The sequence below is a fragment of the Paramormyrops kingsleyae genome, chromosome 9 (genome assembly GCF_048594095.1).
Source record: "Paramormyrops kingsleyae isolate MSU_618 chromosome 9, PKINGS_0.4, whole genome shotgun sequence".
NCBI classification, from domain to species: Eukaryota; Metazoa; Chordata; class Actinopteri; order Osteoglossiformes; family Mormyridae; genus Paramormyrops; species Paramormyrops kingsleyae.
The window spans coordinates 30,870,691-30,888,554 of NC_132805.1; the positions used below are offsets into that span (position 1 = coordinate 30,870,691).

Below are 17,864 nucleotides of genomic sequence, written 5' to 3' on the forward strand. Positions count from 1 at the left end.
GGGGGGGGGGGTCTCACTTCTTACAAATAACATCAAATGGGGGGTGTTAGAGTGTGAAGGCCACAGACAGACAGGCCGGTGTCAGTTGGGGGGGGCGGGGGCTTCCATCAACACTATGACATTAATACTGCTCATTGTTCACTGACCATACGAACTGACTGTGCAGCCTGTAGAATTAAAGCCATCTAAGGAGGTGAAGACAGGAATGAGCGCATGCGCACTGGAGGAGGGTAGCAGAGCCGAGGCCCCTGGGGGCCCCAAGCGCCCTCCCGCGGCCTGGACTCACCCACCATGGCCCATCCCGCGAGTAAGGCGGACGATCCCGCAGCAACATGGGTGTTTCCGGATCCCCCCGCCCCCCCCCCCCCCACTGGCCTTCCAATCAAACCAGCCTTGATGCCACAACCTGACATATCAATCAAGCGGCAGCCCCTCCAGAGACGCGAAGTGAGATTCGCTGCCGATGCTGCCAGACCCAGGATGCTGCCCCCCCCCCAAACTACTGAGGCTCGGTTCATTGCTGCCGAGGCTAGCATTAACGTGGGGGGGCGCGGCCCAAATACAGAGGCAGACAGCTCAATATCTGCTGTATTTGCTCAGTTAGCCGAGGCCACAGTCAGTACAGTCGTGTCACGGCAAAGAATTTCTGTGACACCAGTTACCGGGACATGATGAGATCGCGGCCTTCACCGGCCGCTAAAGTTGTGGTCAGGCAGTGAGAGACTGGGAGCTGCTCAAACTGCTTGCCACATAAACCATGGGAATGTGGCGGGGAGCTCGGCACTGCACACATGTCGGTGGACATCTGACCGCCATTAAGCAAAGTACTAATGCTGGGTCACTGGGAGCAGCAAGCAGCATGTCAGGGGAGGAGGGGCCAATCGAGCGAGCTGGGCGTGGCCAATCGAGCGAGCTGGGCGTGGCCAATCGAGCGAGCTGGGCGTGGCCAATCGAGCGAGCTGGGCGTGGCCAATCGAGCGAGCTGGGCGTTTCCGCAGCAGCCAGACATTTAGGAGGAGAAAAGTCATCCAAAACACCTGGGAATCAGTGCTGCTCTCCTGAAGGGGGCGTTATGGAGTATAACCACCCCCCCCACAAAAAAAGCACCGGAGAACCTTTAAAAAACCCCAACAGGAAGACCTACAAGCATGCCCCCCCCCCCCCCCCCGCCAACACCCAAACTGAAAGCATAACGCAGCCTTGAGTCCCCCACCTCCAAATTTCATACAGCGCTGGAGGGAGGGAGGGCTCCAATGTGCCTCGGGCCTGGCAGACAAAGCACGCGGCTTTCCAAGGATGCTCTGGCGTGGCGGGGGGGGGGGTGCTGTTATTCTCTCGGTGGCTTTCGCTCTCAAACCCTTTCAGTGCGGCACTCAGCCTTGTGCCGCATAAACACGGCGTGTGGATTGCCAGGCGCCCCCCCGACAGACAAAGACGGAACGACCCCAATCCAGGCTCCCATCCCTTTCTTCCTATTTTTCTACCACAAGGTCTTAATTAATGCCCCCCCTCCCCCCAATTCCTCGGGATTGATCTGACTATGCGTCCCTTAATGTCTCCCGGACCACAGATGGGCTTTTCATCTGCACAAGGTCACTCCGCTTTTCTCTGAGATCCCCCCCCCCCACATATCTTTCCATCACCCTGTGCCTGCCCCACTACCCCTGAGCTCCCGGAAGGCTCTGGATCATTCGAGGTGTGCGGCCGGGGCGGCTAACGAGAACTAAAGGACAAACAAAGCCTGCAGAAAATCACATCGCCATTATCAGCACCATCAGACCCTTTCACCTTTCCACCTTCCCCGCCGCTACCATGGAAACCAGCTGAGGGGCCACGGAACGCCCCGGTCTAAATCGGGCCCCCCTGCCCCACCGCGTCGGCCACTCGGGCTCAGCCAGTCAGGAGCTCCCCCCAGGGGGGGGGCAGAGCCTCCTCGCCCGAGACGGGCCGCCCGCTCACTAACAAAGGTACAAGGTCTGGGTCCATTCCCATCTGGGCTCAGGGTCCAAAGTATGTGTCCACCCAGAAGCCCAGTGTCAGAGACGGACGCACCTCTCTGTCAGCACCGAGGGTGATGCCCCCTGCTGATGGCACTCTGCCCGAGGCCCTTTCAGATCAAGTATCGGTATCGGCATCGGTATTGGTTGACGACATGATGCAAAAATGGCTGCCACACTGATATTAAAAAACAGACCATCAGAGAGCCGCGGCACCAATCTGGTATCTAAGCATCAAATTACACTGTACCATGTGATGCTGTACCATGTGACCGGATTCACAGCACCATGTGACGCTGCACCGTGTGACCTGGGTTACATCTGTCTTTCAAAAATTAACAGATGTTAACCTTCACTAGTTTGCAGAATCGAACACTCACCCTGTCAGCACTGACCCCCCCCCCCCCAACATGTCTGTTGTGGATATAAGTCTAAGTGGCCCGGGGTAAATATTTACAAGCTAACTGCAAGTCTTTGCAGTTATTGCAGTGTTCAGTTCCTGCCTACTGAGCACTATTTGCTTATAATGCTGTTCCGTGAGCAGTAATAAACACTAAGGGTATTACTCATGATAATTACACTAAAAGGCAGTAATGCTGGGATTGGCATGGCAGCACTGCGACCCCACCTGGGTGTGCGATTGTGTGCCCTGCTCTGGACTGGCATCTATCGGGCACTTAATACAAGAAGATCCATGAACAGCATGACGACAGGATAATTGGATAGATGGATGGGTGGATGGGTGGACAGATGGATATATTGCTTATGTGAACGAAACTAACACGATCAATTGCTGCCCTGAAGCTACTCCCAGTAACTTAATTATTTAGCTGGAGGGGAAGCCAGTCAAAGACGCACCGGAGCTTTTCTGTTACCTTTCCCATAATGCACCAGGAGACTCGTCAGGAGTAACAGCTTCCCCTCGATGACCTGTTGGTGTCCGGGTGTCGCACCCCCGACGTGTGATGTGCACACGCACAGATTTGATTATAAAGATCATTAATGGGGGGATTTTAACAGGCGAGTCCCAAGCTGCTGTCGGAGGTTCGCCCCCCGCTAAGTGGGCAGAGTGTGGCAGCCGAGCATAAATCCTTGCCACGCGTCACTGGGGGGGCGAAGGGGAGGGGGCCCATCTCCAGAGAGGGCAAGAGATTTCTGCAAAGGTCTGCCATCCGCACAGGGTGGGTGGTTTAAAGGTGGGGGGGGGCAGGCATCCGTAGTAAATTGCTTGCCCCTAAATCAAGGGGAGCCAGCCCACGCAGAAGCTGGGGGGGCGGGGGGGGTGACATGGTCAGACATCAGCATCGACAAACAGGAGGCAGCAGCTTCAGACAGACCCCAACTCTTTAGATGCCCTAAATACCTAAGAAGCCCCCCCCCATCCCCCCCGTCCAGACGAAGCCCCCCCCCCCCAGGTGTGACCTACATGCGCGGGCCGCCTCACGCAGCCACACGCTGTGTTTACATACACGCTGATCAAACTCGCCACGCTCTGCCCCACACACGCAACCTGCACCCAAAAATAGACGCCCTGAAAGGAAACCGCCGCGTCCCACCTAGACTGTTTGGGGGGCACAGTATCAACGTGGGTGGGGGGGAGGGGGATGGCGGTTAAAGAACTAAAGCGAAAGCAGGGAAAGCGGGGAAGGGCTCTGAGGATTCGCTCGGGGTACAGCATCACATCTAAAACAAGCCATAAAACAGACACTTGCTCATTTACACAGTATTTCCCAGAATTCCAAGTGGGTGAACCGCACAGGACTAACACACGCAACACGCAGACACGTGTGCGGGGAAACAGGCCCATCCATAAAACATACCTTTATTTAAAATTTAAAGAAATCTTTGTTACGACACTGCTAGCTGAATTAAATCCTTGTAAAATATTCATTTAAAATTAAGGCGTTCTTGATAAACAGCGTAGAAATACTATTTATTTACGGAAGAAGGCCAGCTCCGAAGAATATTTTTAATGGGGGGGGGGGGAAAAACGAATGGTGACTGATAAATGTGTGGGGGGGGGGGGAGTTTTGGTGTTTCCACAGGGACGCCCTGTGCCCTATTAGCTGTGAGCAGCCATAAGCAGCCGGAGCGAGCGTACATACGCAGCAGACGTGCACCTCCCCCAGCACCTCTGCGGGGGGGGTGGGGGTCATACCTTGTTGTTATTCATCTTTGTAAATACCACTGTATCACCAGAAGGGTGATCTGCAGTTTAACAGCATTCATAGCAGCTCTTAGAGCACGTCCCAGACTGGGGGGGGGGGGAGACCACCACGACCCTCCCCGGACGGGCGCCTCTTCAGTAGCTCATTAGCTATGGATCTCGTCAGAAATCATTTGCATATGAAGTCACAGACCCCCACCTCCTTCTTTAAAATGAGCCCAAGCACACACTGTCAGGAATGACACATCAAATCTCTGCACCCCCCCACTTCCAAAAGCACCACGCTGGTGCGTACAGTACAGGGAGGGGCCCCTGATGAGTGCAGCACCGTGCCTTCCCGCATGCTAATGACTTAACACCCCTCCCCCTCAGAATCGGATCGACGTTCACAACACGGCACCTGCGTCCGTCCAACACGCCCCCCGCCCAATACATCCTATACATGTTACTAAGAGCAGCTGTGGAACAGCAGCTAACTACAGCTTCTACTGAGGGGGGGGGGGGGGGGGGAGGCAATCCCTTAATGGCAGCACCCCCCACCCCACCTGCCCTCGCCTTCAATGAGTTATAGCAGATGTTGAGCTGTGGGGATGCACACCTGGACTGGTCTCAGCCCTGCTGCCCCCACACTGCCCCATATAACTCCCTGAGCTGACACCCAGCCCAGCCCAGCCCAGCCCCCTCCCCCTGCCCGCCAACCCCACCGCCAAAGCCAATCCCTGGCAGGTTCTATCGCGGGACCCCTCAGAGGCCCACCGTGGCCCGGCGAGCTCCTGGCAGCCGGCCCAGATGCCGAGATCCGCGGCCAGCACCTGAGCAGACGGTGACATCGCTGTAGCGACCGGCCGCACGGCCGCCCCAGTGGGACGACGAGAACAGGACGCTGGTCACAACAGGACGTGGGATCCTCCTCAGCACCAAGATGGGCAGGAGCGACGGCTAATGTCTGACAGACTATTTACTAGGTTAGAAAACCTCAAAGGTAATGAAACTGAAGACTGAAAGCAGGGCAGGGAAATCACACTGCCTGAAGTGGGGGCGGGGGCCAGAAGACAGTTCGGGGAGAATAAAGGGGTGGGGGGGGCAAGTTTTTCATTTGTTATTTTTTTTTTATTTCCCATCTCTTTCATTGACGTTGCCACGCATGATCAAGCGCCTTGCAGGGGGCAGCTCCAGCGATCTCTGCGAGGTTAGCATTCCCGATAAAGGGCGTGGGGGGGGGGGGCCGGGGTGGCACAGACCTCGTTATGAACACCCCTCATTATAAACGCTCCTCGTTAGAGCGACAGTGAGTTTATGAGACACGCTGGTCATGTTCACATGAGCATCACCTCACGTGTATCCTGTGGCACAGAAACACAAAGAGACATGCGACCGGCTATTCTTCTGATTGACAGAGGTGGGCGCTAGCGACCGGGCAGGCACAAGCTCCAGAAGGGGTCTGAGAAGATGGCACTGGCTGGCACAAGACTGGACTGCCGCCAGGAGAGGTCAAAGGGCACCTTCTGGAGAAGAGCCCAGAACAGATCTCTGGAAAAGTGCCACAGAAGAGGGTCCCAAAAAATGGCCACCAGAAGAGGGACCCAGAGAATGGCCCCCAGAAGAGGGACCCAGAGAATGGCCCCCAGAAGAGGGACCCAGAGAATGGCCCCCAGAAGTGGGCCCTGTGGCCCAGCCCCCCACTCCTGATTTACTGACGCACTTAAATTTCATAAAGTGATTCAAATGTTAAGCATGTTATCAGGTTTTTCATTCCTGATCATCCCAGGCGGGGGTGGGGGGCGTGTTTGAAACATCAGGACAGGCCAGAAGCGAATCAAGTAGCTGCTATGCTAGCGGAAGATTAGCTCCGCGGAGTAAACACCTCAGCAGAACCCCTTTATCAAAGTCCACTGGGGACGGGGGGGGTCGGGGGTGAATTCAGCGTCTCACACGTCTGTATTTCTCTGACAGAGGGTTGGGGGCACTGGCCAGGTCACCAAAGCATGTGACTGCGGGCTTTGTGATGGGGGGGGGGGGGACGGGTACACGTGGCCATGGGGATGGGGGGCGGGGGGGGGCACACACCCAGACAGGGAGCTCCTGCTGCACAGCCTCTCACACAGGTTCACGGTGCTGCTCTCCAGCGAGCATGTTAACGCCCCCTTGTGGCCAGATCGCTCCAGACGTGCGATCCAATGTGTGGGGGCTCCAGCACGGTGACCGTGTCCCATGGAGCTGCAGCCGGAGTTAAACGTGCCAAAGGTACTTTATGGGAAAGCAGTTTTCAGGGAAGTGCTACTGATTCATCAACAGCCGTTATTTAATGTAAACAGAGCCGGCCAACGGGCATCTCCCAACCCCAGATAGGGGCCAGGATTCTTAAATCAGGTGACAGAAACATCCCCCCCCCCTCCCAGCCTCAGAGTTCATTACAGAGGACAGGAACTTAACTGGAGGACCCGAACTACCCCAGTAAGACCCAAAGTGTACAACCATGTAAAAACAGTAAGTCAGGCAAACTAAAGCGAATATAAAGGTCTAACAGGAGAGAGGCGACATTCAGGTACAACGATACAAGCTGGAATATTGGTGTCAGGAACACGAGGGCGGGGGCAGTACAGCCTGCAAGTAACCCAGAGCGGGGAAGAGGTGAACTGGCGGCCGCCGCAGCGCGTGTCGCCTCGGGAGCTGCAACAGAAGCTGAGCCGCGCACCAGAAAACACGCGTGTCAAGGCAGGACAGCCATTAGCTCGCCGCGCAGCAGCAAGTTAAAAGCACTGCTGCCACCTGCAGGCGGATGCCGGGAGTGCGCTACCATCCCCCAGTCAAAACAGCGCGCTTCCACGGCAGACCTCAGACAGTGAAGGCCCAGGGGGTGGTTGGGGGTGGGGGGGAGACAAAGAAATAGTAAATTGACTGCTCTGTTGCTAACATTAAAATAGCTAAGGATACCGTTTCTATTAGGTGGGGGGAGGGACAGATATTTAAAGGACAAATTAAAGTCTGGCTGTTATTAAATCTCACTTGCGTGCTCAGAGTCTGCGATTAGATTTTCTTTTAACCTGGACACAAAACTGGCATTTTAGCACAGCAGCCCCCCCCACCCCCACCCCCATTAGTGGAACGCCTCAATCGGAGATTAATTAGGGACACTTTTTCCAAGCGACTGCGGTTCCACGGCGCTAATCCTACTCACCATTTACGCCGCAGTTTAATTCCCTTCTTTGTTAAACTGGTCCCAGTTGTGGCCGCCTCCAGAAGCCCCAGTTGGCGTGTATTATCAGAGGGACTGGTATTGATCATTTAGCTTAAACCCGACGCTGACCGCTGATTGACCGTGCCTGATCACCCCCCCCCCAGCGGTTTCCCAGGTGTTCATCGTCAGACCCCAAGCCCCCCAAGTTCATACCACACCTGCCCTGCTTAATCCAGAATTCCCCCCCCCCCCCCAGTCCACAGACCTCCCACTGAGCCGAGACAAGCAGTCGCCTTTAACCCCAAGCGACCACTTCACCCCAGGCAACCTCGGACAGAGCACGGAGACGGGGGACTTCCCACAATCCTCAGAGGCAGGCCCCAAAAGGCGCGGCTCCAGAGTTTAGCTCCGTGCGCCACAGCGGTGAGCAGCGAGGCAGCTTCAGGACACCGGGCGCGAGCTGTCGGCACAATGGACCCATTACCATGACAGGACAATGGCTGCCTCACACAGCCCGCTAGAGATCGCCCGGCAACCCCCGTCTCCCTGGCGATTAAGACCCAGATCCAGACACCGGGTCCCCCCCAGCGAGGGACGCAGAATAACCCCGGCATTCACTTTCGGAGTTCTTACCACGCACGTGGACGCCTCTTTGGGGTCAATGAGAGCAACAAGACTTAACAAAGTGCTTCTAAAGATCGACGCCGGGCATGGGAAGGGAGGGTGCATCGGTTTGGGGGGGGGGGGGCGAGGCCTGGCAGATGGTGTGTTGGCACACCCTGCCCCTCAGCTATTGGTGCCCTGTGCACTGGGGATGCCACCTGGCTGGGATAAGATTACCTACACGCTCCCCTGTACTGGCGCGCGGTGGCTTGGCGGTAAATCACAGGCCGTAAGCAATACACCCTCCCCACCCCCCACACTTTGTTTTGGAGCTTTTTTTTTTTTCTTTTCAGAGCCTATTGAGACGCCCAACAGCAGACAAACTGTTTCCTTTTTCCCCTCCTTGCTACAGGGTCCCCATTGGCCTCGGTGAACGATGATGTCATTCTCCACTCAACCAATGGTAATAGAGAAGGGGGGGTGTGGCCCGGCTCAGTGTGCAGGTGCACGTGCTCTGTGAAAACACTCCCCCCCCCCCCCCCCTCCTTGTCAGAGCAGCAGCGGGTGTGTGACACGGGGTGGGAGGGGGGGGGGGGGGGGTAGTGACAGTAAGAGAGTTACACCGGGTCGTCTGTGTTGATACGGGGACAGCCGCTTGGCACCGACGCCAAACCCCAGTCTGAAGCAGGAGTTACCAGATCATGCCAAAGACTCCCTGCCCCACCAGCCGGGGTCAGAGGTCACGGCACCACTATGCCACCACAGATATCGGTGCCCCAGCCGCCGTCGCTGTATCCGGGAGCGAGGATTCCAAAAGCAAAGAGGTGCAGGGGGGGGACCCAGATGAGGCCCTGCCCCCCCCCCCCCCCCGGGAACAGGAGAGCACCAGGGTTTCACAGGAGGCATCTAACCATCTTCATCGTTTTTATAATTAACATTATTGATATTAATGAGCTTCTCTGCTCCCTCCATCCCAGCCGAGGTGGTTCCTCTCTAGACCCGGATTTCATGATATCACAAGGATGTGGGATCTGGACCAGAGCATGTCAGAAGCAGAGTCCTTTGAGTTAACCCCCCCACACACACCCACACACACTCCATCTGCACAGCAGTTCCTGGGAGGGGGGGCACATACCCCCCAGCCCCACCTCCAAGGCCTCCGTACATTCAAAGCTTCGAGAGCAGTTCCTCAGACATCAGCCTCCGGATTATTCCGGAAGACTTCATGATACCCAGCACGACACGGGTCAGACACCTACCCTGTCGTCATGACGACTTTAATTATACAACAAGCCACGGCTGTTTATCTGCCTCTGCTGTTGAGGTGGGGGGGGGGGGGGGGGCTTCAATACCCTCTCAAGGCCTCCCGGTTCATATCGACAGCGGCGTATCGATTATTTCAAAGCAATATATCGGAAAGTCCACATCGCTATTGCTGAGAGTCCACTTTTACTAATTCTCGTGCCCAGGGAACAGTGCCGATCCATGGAGCTGAAGGACAGGGAGGGATTCAGACCCCACGAGCCGCAGACGCAGAAACGGAATGAAACACCACATCACAGGATATAATGGGGGGGGGGGGGGGGGGGCGTGCTGCACTGTACGGGCAAACCCAAGGTGGGGAATAGCTGAAGAGGCACCAAACGGGTCATGGGCGGACGTCTCGGGACGGCCACTAAGCGTGGAGATCACATGACCAGGCATCACCCAGTCAGCCCAGTCCCTGTTACTTGGGGCAAAACACCCAGCTGCTCAAACAGAGTGGGGGGGTGGGCTCATCACCAGCCAGCTGGCCTGGAGCAACCCAGCCATACCCACAATAACAGCAAAGACGAAAGGTAAACAGGCTCTGACACGCTACAGCGCTACACGCCAGCCGCGTCAGCAAATCTGCTCACTGTCACCCCCCGGCAAGGCCACTCGGGCATCACCTCCCGCTCGTGTAAATATTTAAGGGAACCGTTCATTAAGGGGGGGGGGGGGTCTTTGTTTAGCCAGGCCGCGGTGTCTGGGTGTCTGTGAACTCGCAGCCGCGATTGCACGATTGCCCCCCCCCCCATGTCTACTCCCCCCGGCACACGCCACAGCCTGGGGGTGGGCTTTGGTGATGGGGGGGGGCTGTTTGATTGGCCAAACGAAGACCTATATAAATCCGAAAACCTATATAAAATCAGTAAAATTACCCAAATTTAAATAAATTCTACAATCACATAAATGCACAGGCAGCTGAAGGCTGGACCCCCAGGCATGAGGGTGGAGCGGGACGGCAACAGGAGGTACCCATAAAGCCGAGGAGGGGGGAAGTGGATCGATCAGTGAAAACTCATGCAGGACGTTAGACACGTGCGTCAGCTGACGGGCCAGAGATGGCCCCTTACTTGCAGGGGGGACGTCCCATGCCAGCTCCTCATCCTCCGCAGGGACACCCTTCCTCCCTATCCCTCCCATCACATAGAAAATGACACCCTCACTCGCATAATCCACCCCCCATGTCAGAACTCCACCCAGAAGTCCCACCAAAACCACACCCACTGTCAGAGGGGCCACCCACAGGACGCTCAGATGGGCACATGGTCCAGAGGCGATGTTTCACTCACAGTTGGCCAGCCGCCTCCCTCGCTCCCGTCATTCACGACCGTCATTGCAGGTGACTTATGTCATGGCATCCAGTGATCCAGAGAGGAAACACCACCGTAAGGTCCAAGCTTACTCCGGTGTGACTGAGCGAGATGCCCAGATTAACCACGACCCCCCTGACTAAGTAAATGAGGGGGGGGGGGGGGGGGTACTAGAGACAGTTCTCACCACCATGCCTTAGCACCCTCCTGAGAGAAGATATGCGCACACACTCACACACACAATAACCCATCATTGTTTTGTTCTGGAGGACTGTGTTGTGCTGAATACAGGAAGGCTCGCTAGGGACAGGCAGCAGGTCACTGACCGACCGAGGCTTAAAAAGGAACCTTCCCTGGGTGTCTATGCCTTGGAGAAGCAGCTACAATAAACACTGCGGGCCAGACATCACTGGCACGGTCACACTCCACATCAGATGCACGTCACACTGGAAGAGTGGCCTCGCGCTCTACTTTAGTGTATACACCCAGCATTCTGCCACTGTAACTTTAGTGTATACACCCAGCATTCTGCCACTGTAACTTTAGTGTATACACCCAGCATTCTGCCACTGCAGGCTGGTGTATACACCCAGCATTCTGCCACTGCAGGCTGGTATATACACCCAGCATTCTGCCACTGCAGGCTGGTATATACACCCAGCATTCTGCCACTGCAGGCTGGTATATACACCCAGCATTCTGCCACTGCAGGCTGACATACCGCCCAGGCCTAGTTAGCAGTGGGACACATCATGTACAGAATGATTATTTATTCATTCATTTATGATTATTATGTGTGAAGCCGTTTTTAAAGTCTTTGACAAGTGCTGTTTCGTGTCACTGTGTGTTGCATGTTGTGAAATAAGAGTTAAGTTTGGCATGACTTGACCTGACATTGATAGAGCCGGTTCCCCACTGATAAAGCTGACTGCCCACTGGTAGAGCCAATTACCTGCAAGTAGAGCCAGTAACCTGCCAGCAGAGCCAGTTACACATGGATAGAGCCAGTTACCCGCGGGTAGAGCCAGTTACCCGCGGGTAGAGCCAGTTACCCGCGGACAGAATTGGTTACCCGAGGACAGATCTGGTTACCTACAGGTGAAGCCTGTTACCTGCGCATAGAGCCAGTGACCTGTGGATAGAGCCAGATTCCTGCGGATAAATTTGGTTAACTGCAGGTAGAGCTGCAGTTGACCAAGCCACAGAGCAACAAGATGGTGAACAGGAAACAGGAGCAGTACACAAACTACATCTTTTGCGGGTGGGGGGGGGGGTAGCCCCTCAGAGGCAGGACGGGCAACTGGGCACCGTCAAATGGCTCTGTTTGGATTCACAGCGATGGTACCCCACAGTCAAGCAATTAACAAGTATCTTTATTAACATTTCAGAGATAAACAGATGGTATGGAAATGGGAAGGGGAAAGCGCTGGTACACCGCTTGTCAAATCAAACGAATCTTCTAGAACAATCTTGTGGGCAAATGGCTGACAATGGATAAGGGATAAAACACGATAATCCATGCAGACTTTGATGTTGGGAGTAACTCACGGATGCTCCTTAAACTCGGCTGGGATAACATTGCCCAACATGCCAAGAGGATTCCCCATGTCACGGAAGAGCCCGGAAGAACAAGGATGAATTTCACCCCATGTAATAAACCTCACCAGTGGTGAAATGTTTGACTGAGAGCTTAAATTCCAGTCAAATCCGAGAATGAACATACCGCTACAGAGCGAGATGGTCAGTAGGGGGCACTGCGGTGAGATGTGCCAGGGCATGTGCTGTCATCACACCCCATTGGCTCGATTCACGCGCTTGGCTCCTTATCCAACCAGACGCAACACAGGGACGCTGGCAACAGGCAGAGGAAAACGCCAAGGGCCGACATCAGGCATGGAGGATTTATTAGTGCGTTTAATCCACAGATCCGAGGAGAGCTCCGTCATTCACACCCTGGTGCTGTGCGCCCACATGCTCAACAGACCAGCCAGCGGGGGGGCGCCCTCGCACGGCTTCACGCTTACACTACCTGCATAGTACCAACCACCATCTCAGACCCGCAGTGTGTTACACCAGACGGTTGCCCTCATGCCGTTTCCCTGACTACAGCGCTAGGATGCATTGGTGACAGGGACCAAAGAGGAGAGAGTCCAGGCTGGCAGAACAGGAGTTAATCCAGGCAGCAAAACAATAAAGACATAGACTGTACATAGACCGTCACGCAGGACAGGGAAGTAGATGAGGTTGAGTCCAATGTCAGGCCTCAGGCTAAAAGCAGGCCTCAAACAATGCGAGAAACAGGAGTAAAATATTACATCACCTCAGAACGACACAACAGGCAGCAGCAAACAGATGAACGGCTGCTGTGTACCTTAGCGAGGATTTCACATCGTTACCTCCAGCCAATGAGAGCCTTCACAGTTAAAGAAAAAGAAAAAAAAAACAGGACACTCTACATAACGAACACTGTTCTGAAAAACATCCCACAAGGAGGGGGAGGAGATCAGGTCACGGTCATTAATGTGAAGCAGAACTAGCACTACTCCCCAAAACCCGGCCCATGAAAGTACTTCTGTGTTACAATCAAAATAAGTGGATTCAGTTACTTAAAACAACAACAAAAAACAGCCAGTCTGTAAAAACAACGAGACAACAACATTGGTCCCTGGTGTGACATTCTGGAATCTGGAGGGGACGTGCCAATTATTTAAAGGCATGGCGGGGTATGTCTACAAGCCTTGAGTTATTAAATGACAGACTCCTCCCCCACCTGTCCACAGGGATGGAGAAGCGGGGTGCAGGAGTGTGACAGAGACTCTCACGCTGATTTTTCTAACATGTGAGAAAAGTCTTTCTGGACAAATACCAGCGACAAATTTCCCGCATGCAGCTGATTGGTCCTGTCACCCCCTCCACTCTGCTCCCAGGCCCAGTGCATGCTGGGACAGGCTCCAGGGTCACCACAACCCTGTTGCGAACCTATCAGAGCACTGCGTTGGGCAGAAAGCCTGCTGGGGCATGGCAGTAAAACGCTCCCGGAAGCCAGCAAAGCCGAGGCGAGATGATCCGAGCGTCGGTCAGCACCGCACAACAAGGGAGCCAATAAGAGGCCAGATGTAAGTTCAAAGCTTTTTAATTGGTCCAGTGTCACCCGGGAGCAAAGGCACGGGAAGCCACCGTACCTGACTGTGGAGTGGAAATGCCAGGGACAGCTAGGCTGCCTTGCCACGGCGTCTTGCCCGGGAATCGGGTCGCTATCGCCAGCCGCCATGCCGCCACGTGACCGGAAGAGAGGGAAGTGGTTCACCATCCGACGCGAGAGCCACAGACTGGATGTGTTTCCGTGCATGTCTAGGGAATGAGTCGGGGGGGGGGGCCAAGGCCAGATCCCGAGGAGGGAGAACGTCCTCCGCTCACATTGATCAGCCTTAGTTGTGGGGGACATTGATGTTAAGATAGCAGTTAATTGTTCTTAATTATCTTCGGATTGACACGGTCGCCCATCAGGCAATGCGGATACATCACTAAAAGGGTCACTGTGTGACAGCGATATCCCCCTTCCCCCCCGCCCCCCGGACGGCCGAGGACGCCCACTTCCCAATCTCCGTCTTGCGGAGAACCGCCAACGGCCCGCTCCAATCTGTTCCGCATTCACCTCCCCCCTTCCCTCTCCTCTTTTCAGTTCCCAAACGCAGTAGAGAACTTCTGCAATCCTGCCCCCCACCCCCCCCCAGGGCCACGCCTTCCCCGTGAGCACCACAGCGAGTAACGCGGCTCAAGGAAGCTGGCGGGCGCGGCCTCAGCGACGGACACGGAGTTAGAAAACAAAGATACCAAGGCAAACTCTGGTGAGATATTTACACACCTGGAATTAACGGGCATTCAATCTTCAGAGTGGAGCATCACTAACTACTGCAATTACCACATTAAAGAAGGAAACAGAGAAACAGGTGAGATGTGTGAGGAGTAATGATGACCGGCTACCGCTGGGGCTCTGACACTGGTGCCCCGCCCCCCCACCCCCCCACCCAGCAGAGCAGCTGATGTGAGTAACTCACACAGAACCCGGTAACAATTAGGGATCCAATTCCGTACACTGGGTTCTGGGGAACGGGGTCACATCCACAACTCAAACTCACGTCTGGATTGAAACCCTCATCCGCTCCAGAAGGCCATCCGACAAGACCAAAACACCGGCATATTTTCATACGTTACAAACTGAGATTGTTTTTCTAATCCTATTTAAGAAAGCCCCTGCTTTTTAGGGACAGTAATAAATCAGAGGTCTGTTCCAGTAGTGGATTTAAACAGACTTAACACTGAGGGGAGATTAAATCACAGCCAGGTTCTCATAAACCAAACTTGCAATGGACCTGGGTGTCCACACCAATGCAGACAGCAGCCTGCTGTTCTTATTCAAAGCCTAATTCCCTGTCCTGCGATAATATGGGGCACCCAAAACAATACCTGTTCAAACCCAGCACAAAACATCATTAGGTAAACGCCACGGTGGGCCGCACGCAGCCGCGATTGGACGGCAGCTTTTCTGCCAATTGGAGACTGGAGCGTCGATTGGCTGCTGGAGCCAAGCGGAGACCGGCTGCTGATTGGCCGCTGGGGCTGATCGGCTATGCTGATTGGCTAAGCAGATTGCAAGAGGGGCTCTCAGCCCGCCTGTCTGCCTAGTGACTGGGAATGATGGTGACAAACTACAGAAATAGCTCTGTTGCTTCAGGGGAGTTTCTTTTCCCCCCGCCCTACAACCCAATGAAGATGATCTAATCACCCAGATCACTGTGCGATACGGTGATATTTCCCAGAAATCCCTAATGTTGTTAATTCATATATATATACGGAGTGTCAAAGTTGCAAATCGAAGTCAGAATTAAGGGGGGGTGTTGTTCCGGACGGCTGGCTGTCCTCGTGTGCCACACTCACCCAGGAAGGACTGCCGGGTTCTGTCCACAAGCTGCTCCACGGGGTAGCTGGCCAGGTTGCCCCTGGCATGCTTGGTTTTGCAGTACGTGCAGGCGTTCAGGCACCTGTCAAGCGGGGCAGAGGGGTACAGCCGTTAGCGAGCGCGATAACGCCAGCTGGCCCGAGGGACGAGCCCCGGCGTCCCAGCCCGCGTACACAGAGAAGCCGGGGGGGGGTGGGGGTGGGGGGTGATATCGTCCCCAATCTGCTGAGTCCACAGGAGCCGTCGAGGAGGCTGTGTGTGTATTTTTTTCGGCAGTTAACGAGACAGAAGTGCACGTACACAAAAAAGCCTCCCTGTCTGCCTCCTGACATCGGCTAGCGGCCTGCTGAAATTCAACCGGCAAAGAAACTGGAATGCGGTTCAGGCTGATGCGGGATACATCACATGACCTGAAACGAGTCCCCCAGTTGGTTACGGTCATTCTACGCATATCGCTTTCATGTTATAAAGTCGCCAGAAAAAGAAGAGTTTAAAAGTAAAATAACAGAGACCCAAGAGGAGAGTGAACTAAAGGAACTTGAGCAGATGCCTTCATGGTACTGCTCACATGCAAGGAGACAAGAAACGCTTCTGCAATTAAGACCTGCGTTACGAGCAAGATATGTAGATCTGCAGTAAGTTGACCTGGGTGGGGGGGATGATCCACCCCCACAGTCTTCTGTGAAGAAACCCAGTCAACCTCATTAACAGGATGCAGACCAGCAAAACATGCCCCCCCCCACCACGCCACACCAGCATTCCCAGTTTCCACAAAGCTCGTCCACCCAGCCCAGACAGCAACGGCAGGCCGGCATGCAAGCGACACCCTCCCATTGCACTTTATCGCAGCCCCCCCACCCCCTGGAACACAGCAGGTATGGCGCCACCAAGCTGGCGGGAAACATCAGAGGAGGGGGGTCCTGCTGGGAGGTCACCCCGGGCCCCCTACTGGCTGCCTACAGAATTACATGCCTACTCTCGCTTGATGAGTGCCGCGCGTGTGAGAGCGTCGCCGTGCCGACAGCTCACAAAGCACCACCCGTAAAGAGCCCCCCCTCCCCCATCACACGCCTTCCTCCTGAGGAGCCCCCGCAGAGGCCCGTCAGTCAAACGCATAAGGCGTGGTTAAATATGCGAGCCGCTCTATTACTTATTCATGGAGGCCGCCCCGGCACGCGAGCAGCGCCACCCTGAGGCCAGACGGCGCCTCCGGCTGCGTGTGGCCTCGTCTCTCCTCAGCCAGAGCTGCCTGGGCGAGACGGGCCCCCCCAGCCCCCCTCCTCCCCAGATTCCCTCCCCACATTACATCCAAAATAAAAGGTCTTTGAACATCTGTGATTGGAAAGAAAGGCATACAGGAATGAGTATGAATTTAACAGAAAACCATATAAAGTAAATTAAACTGCCAGATGTATGGTAAGGAAAGTCCTGTGTGTGTGTGTGTGTGTGTGTGTGTGGATTATGTTTATATTACATTGTGGGAACCAAATGTCCCTCACAATGTAATAAAAACCTGTTATTGTGACTTTGTGGGTACAATTTTTCAGGGCCCCACTAAGATAAGTGAAAGCAAAACACTAAAAATCTCAAAAGTCTCGTATTTTGTTCGATTGCTTTTGGTTTAGGTTAGGGCTGGGTAGGGGTTAAGGTCGTCATGTTAGGATTAGTTTTCCCCATAGAAATGAATGGAGAGTCCCCACAAAGGTATAATTACAAACCTGTGTGTGTGTGTGTGTGTGTGTGTGTCTGTCTGTCTGTCTGTCCTATTTAACCATCTTCGACTTCCACTGAAAGCCAGACAGAAGACTGTTGACGCCCCCCAACTGATTCTCGCCAAGATGCCTAAACCGACCTGAGGCTCGATTACACAGCCCCCACCCCCTCCAAGCAGCCGTCCGACAGTTAGCCGTGCCCCGCTCAGATCCGAGCCCATCTGGCAGGGTGGAGGGGAAGAGGGGAAGCCAAAGACAAGCAGTCACACTCACGGCTAACTGTTAGCCGCGCGCTAAATTCACGAGACACCACCTAATGGAGGTTTAACTGCAGGCGAGTCTTCCTGTCCTGTGTGACGTCGTGTGAAAAGGCTCCAGCAGGTGCTGAAGTTGGCAGGGAGAAACTGGGGGAAAGAGAGACAAGAGGAGGAGGAGAAGAGAGAGAAGAGGAGGAGGAGAAGAACATCTGGCTGGAGAGGAGAAGAAAGAAAAGGAGAAGAGCGAAGGAGGACAAAATAGGAGAAGAGGAAGAAAAGAGAAGAGGATGAGAAGAGCGTTGAGCCGGGGGAGGAGAAGAGAGAAGAGAGGAGGAAAAGAGAAAGAAGAGGAGAAGAGAAGGAGGGCAGAAA

At 54.6% G+C, this 17,864-nt stretch overlaps 1 protein-coding gene across 1 annotated transcript in view; it reads right to left on the reverse strand.

Annotated features, from left to right (window-relative positions):
• Positions 1-17,864, reverse strand: part of cdkal1 (CDK5 regulatory subunit associated protein 1-like 1) — a 203,727-nt gene that overhangs the window by 119,655 nt on the left and 66,208 nt on the right. The window contains exon 8 of the mRNA XM_072716755.1: positions 15,502-15,605. Coding sequence (XP_072572856.1) covers positions 15,502-15,605 — 104 coding nt within the window. The remainder of the gene's footprint in view (positions 1-15,501; positions 15,606-17,864) is intronic.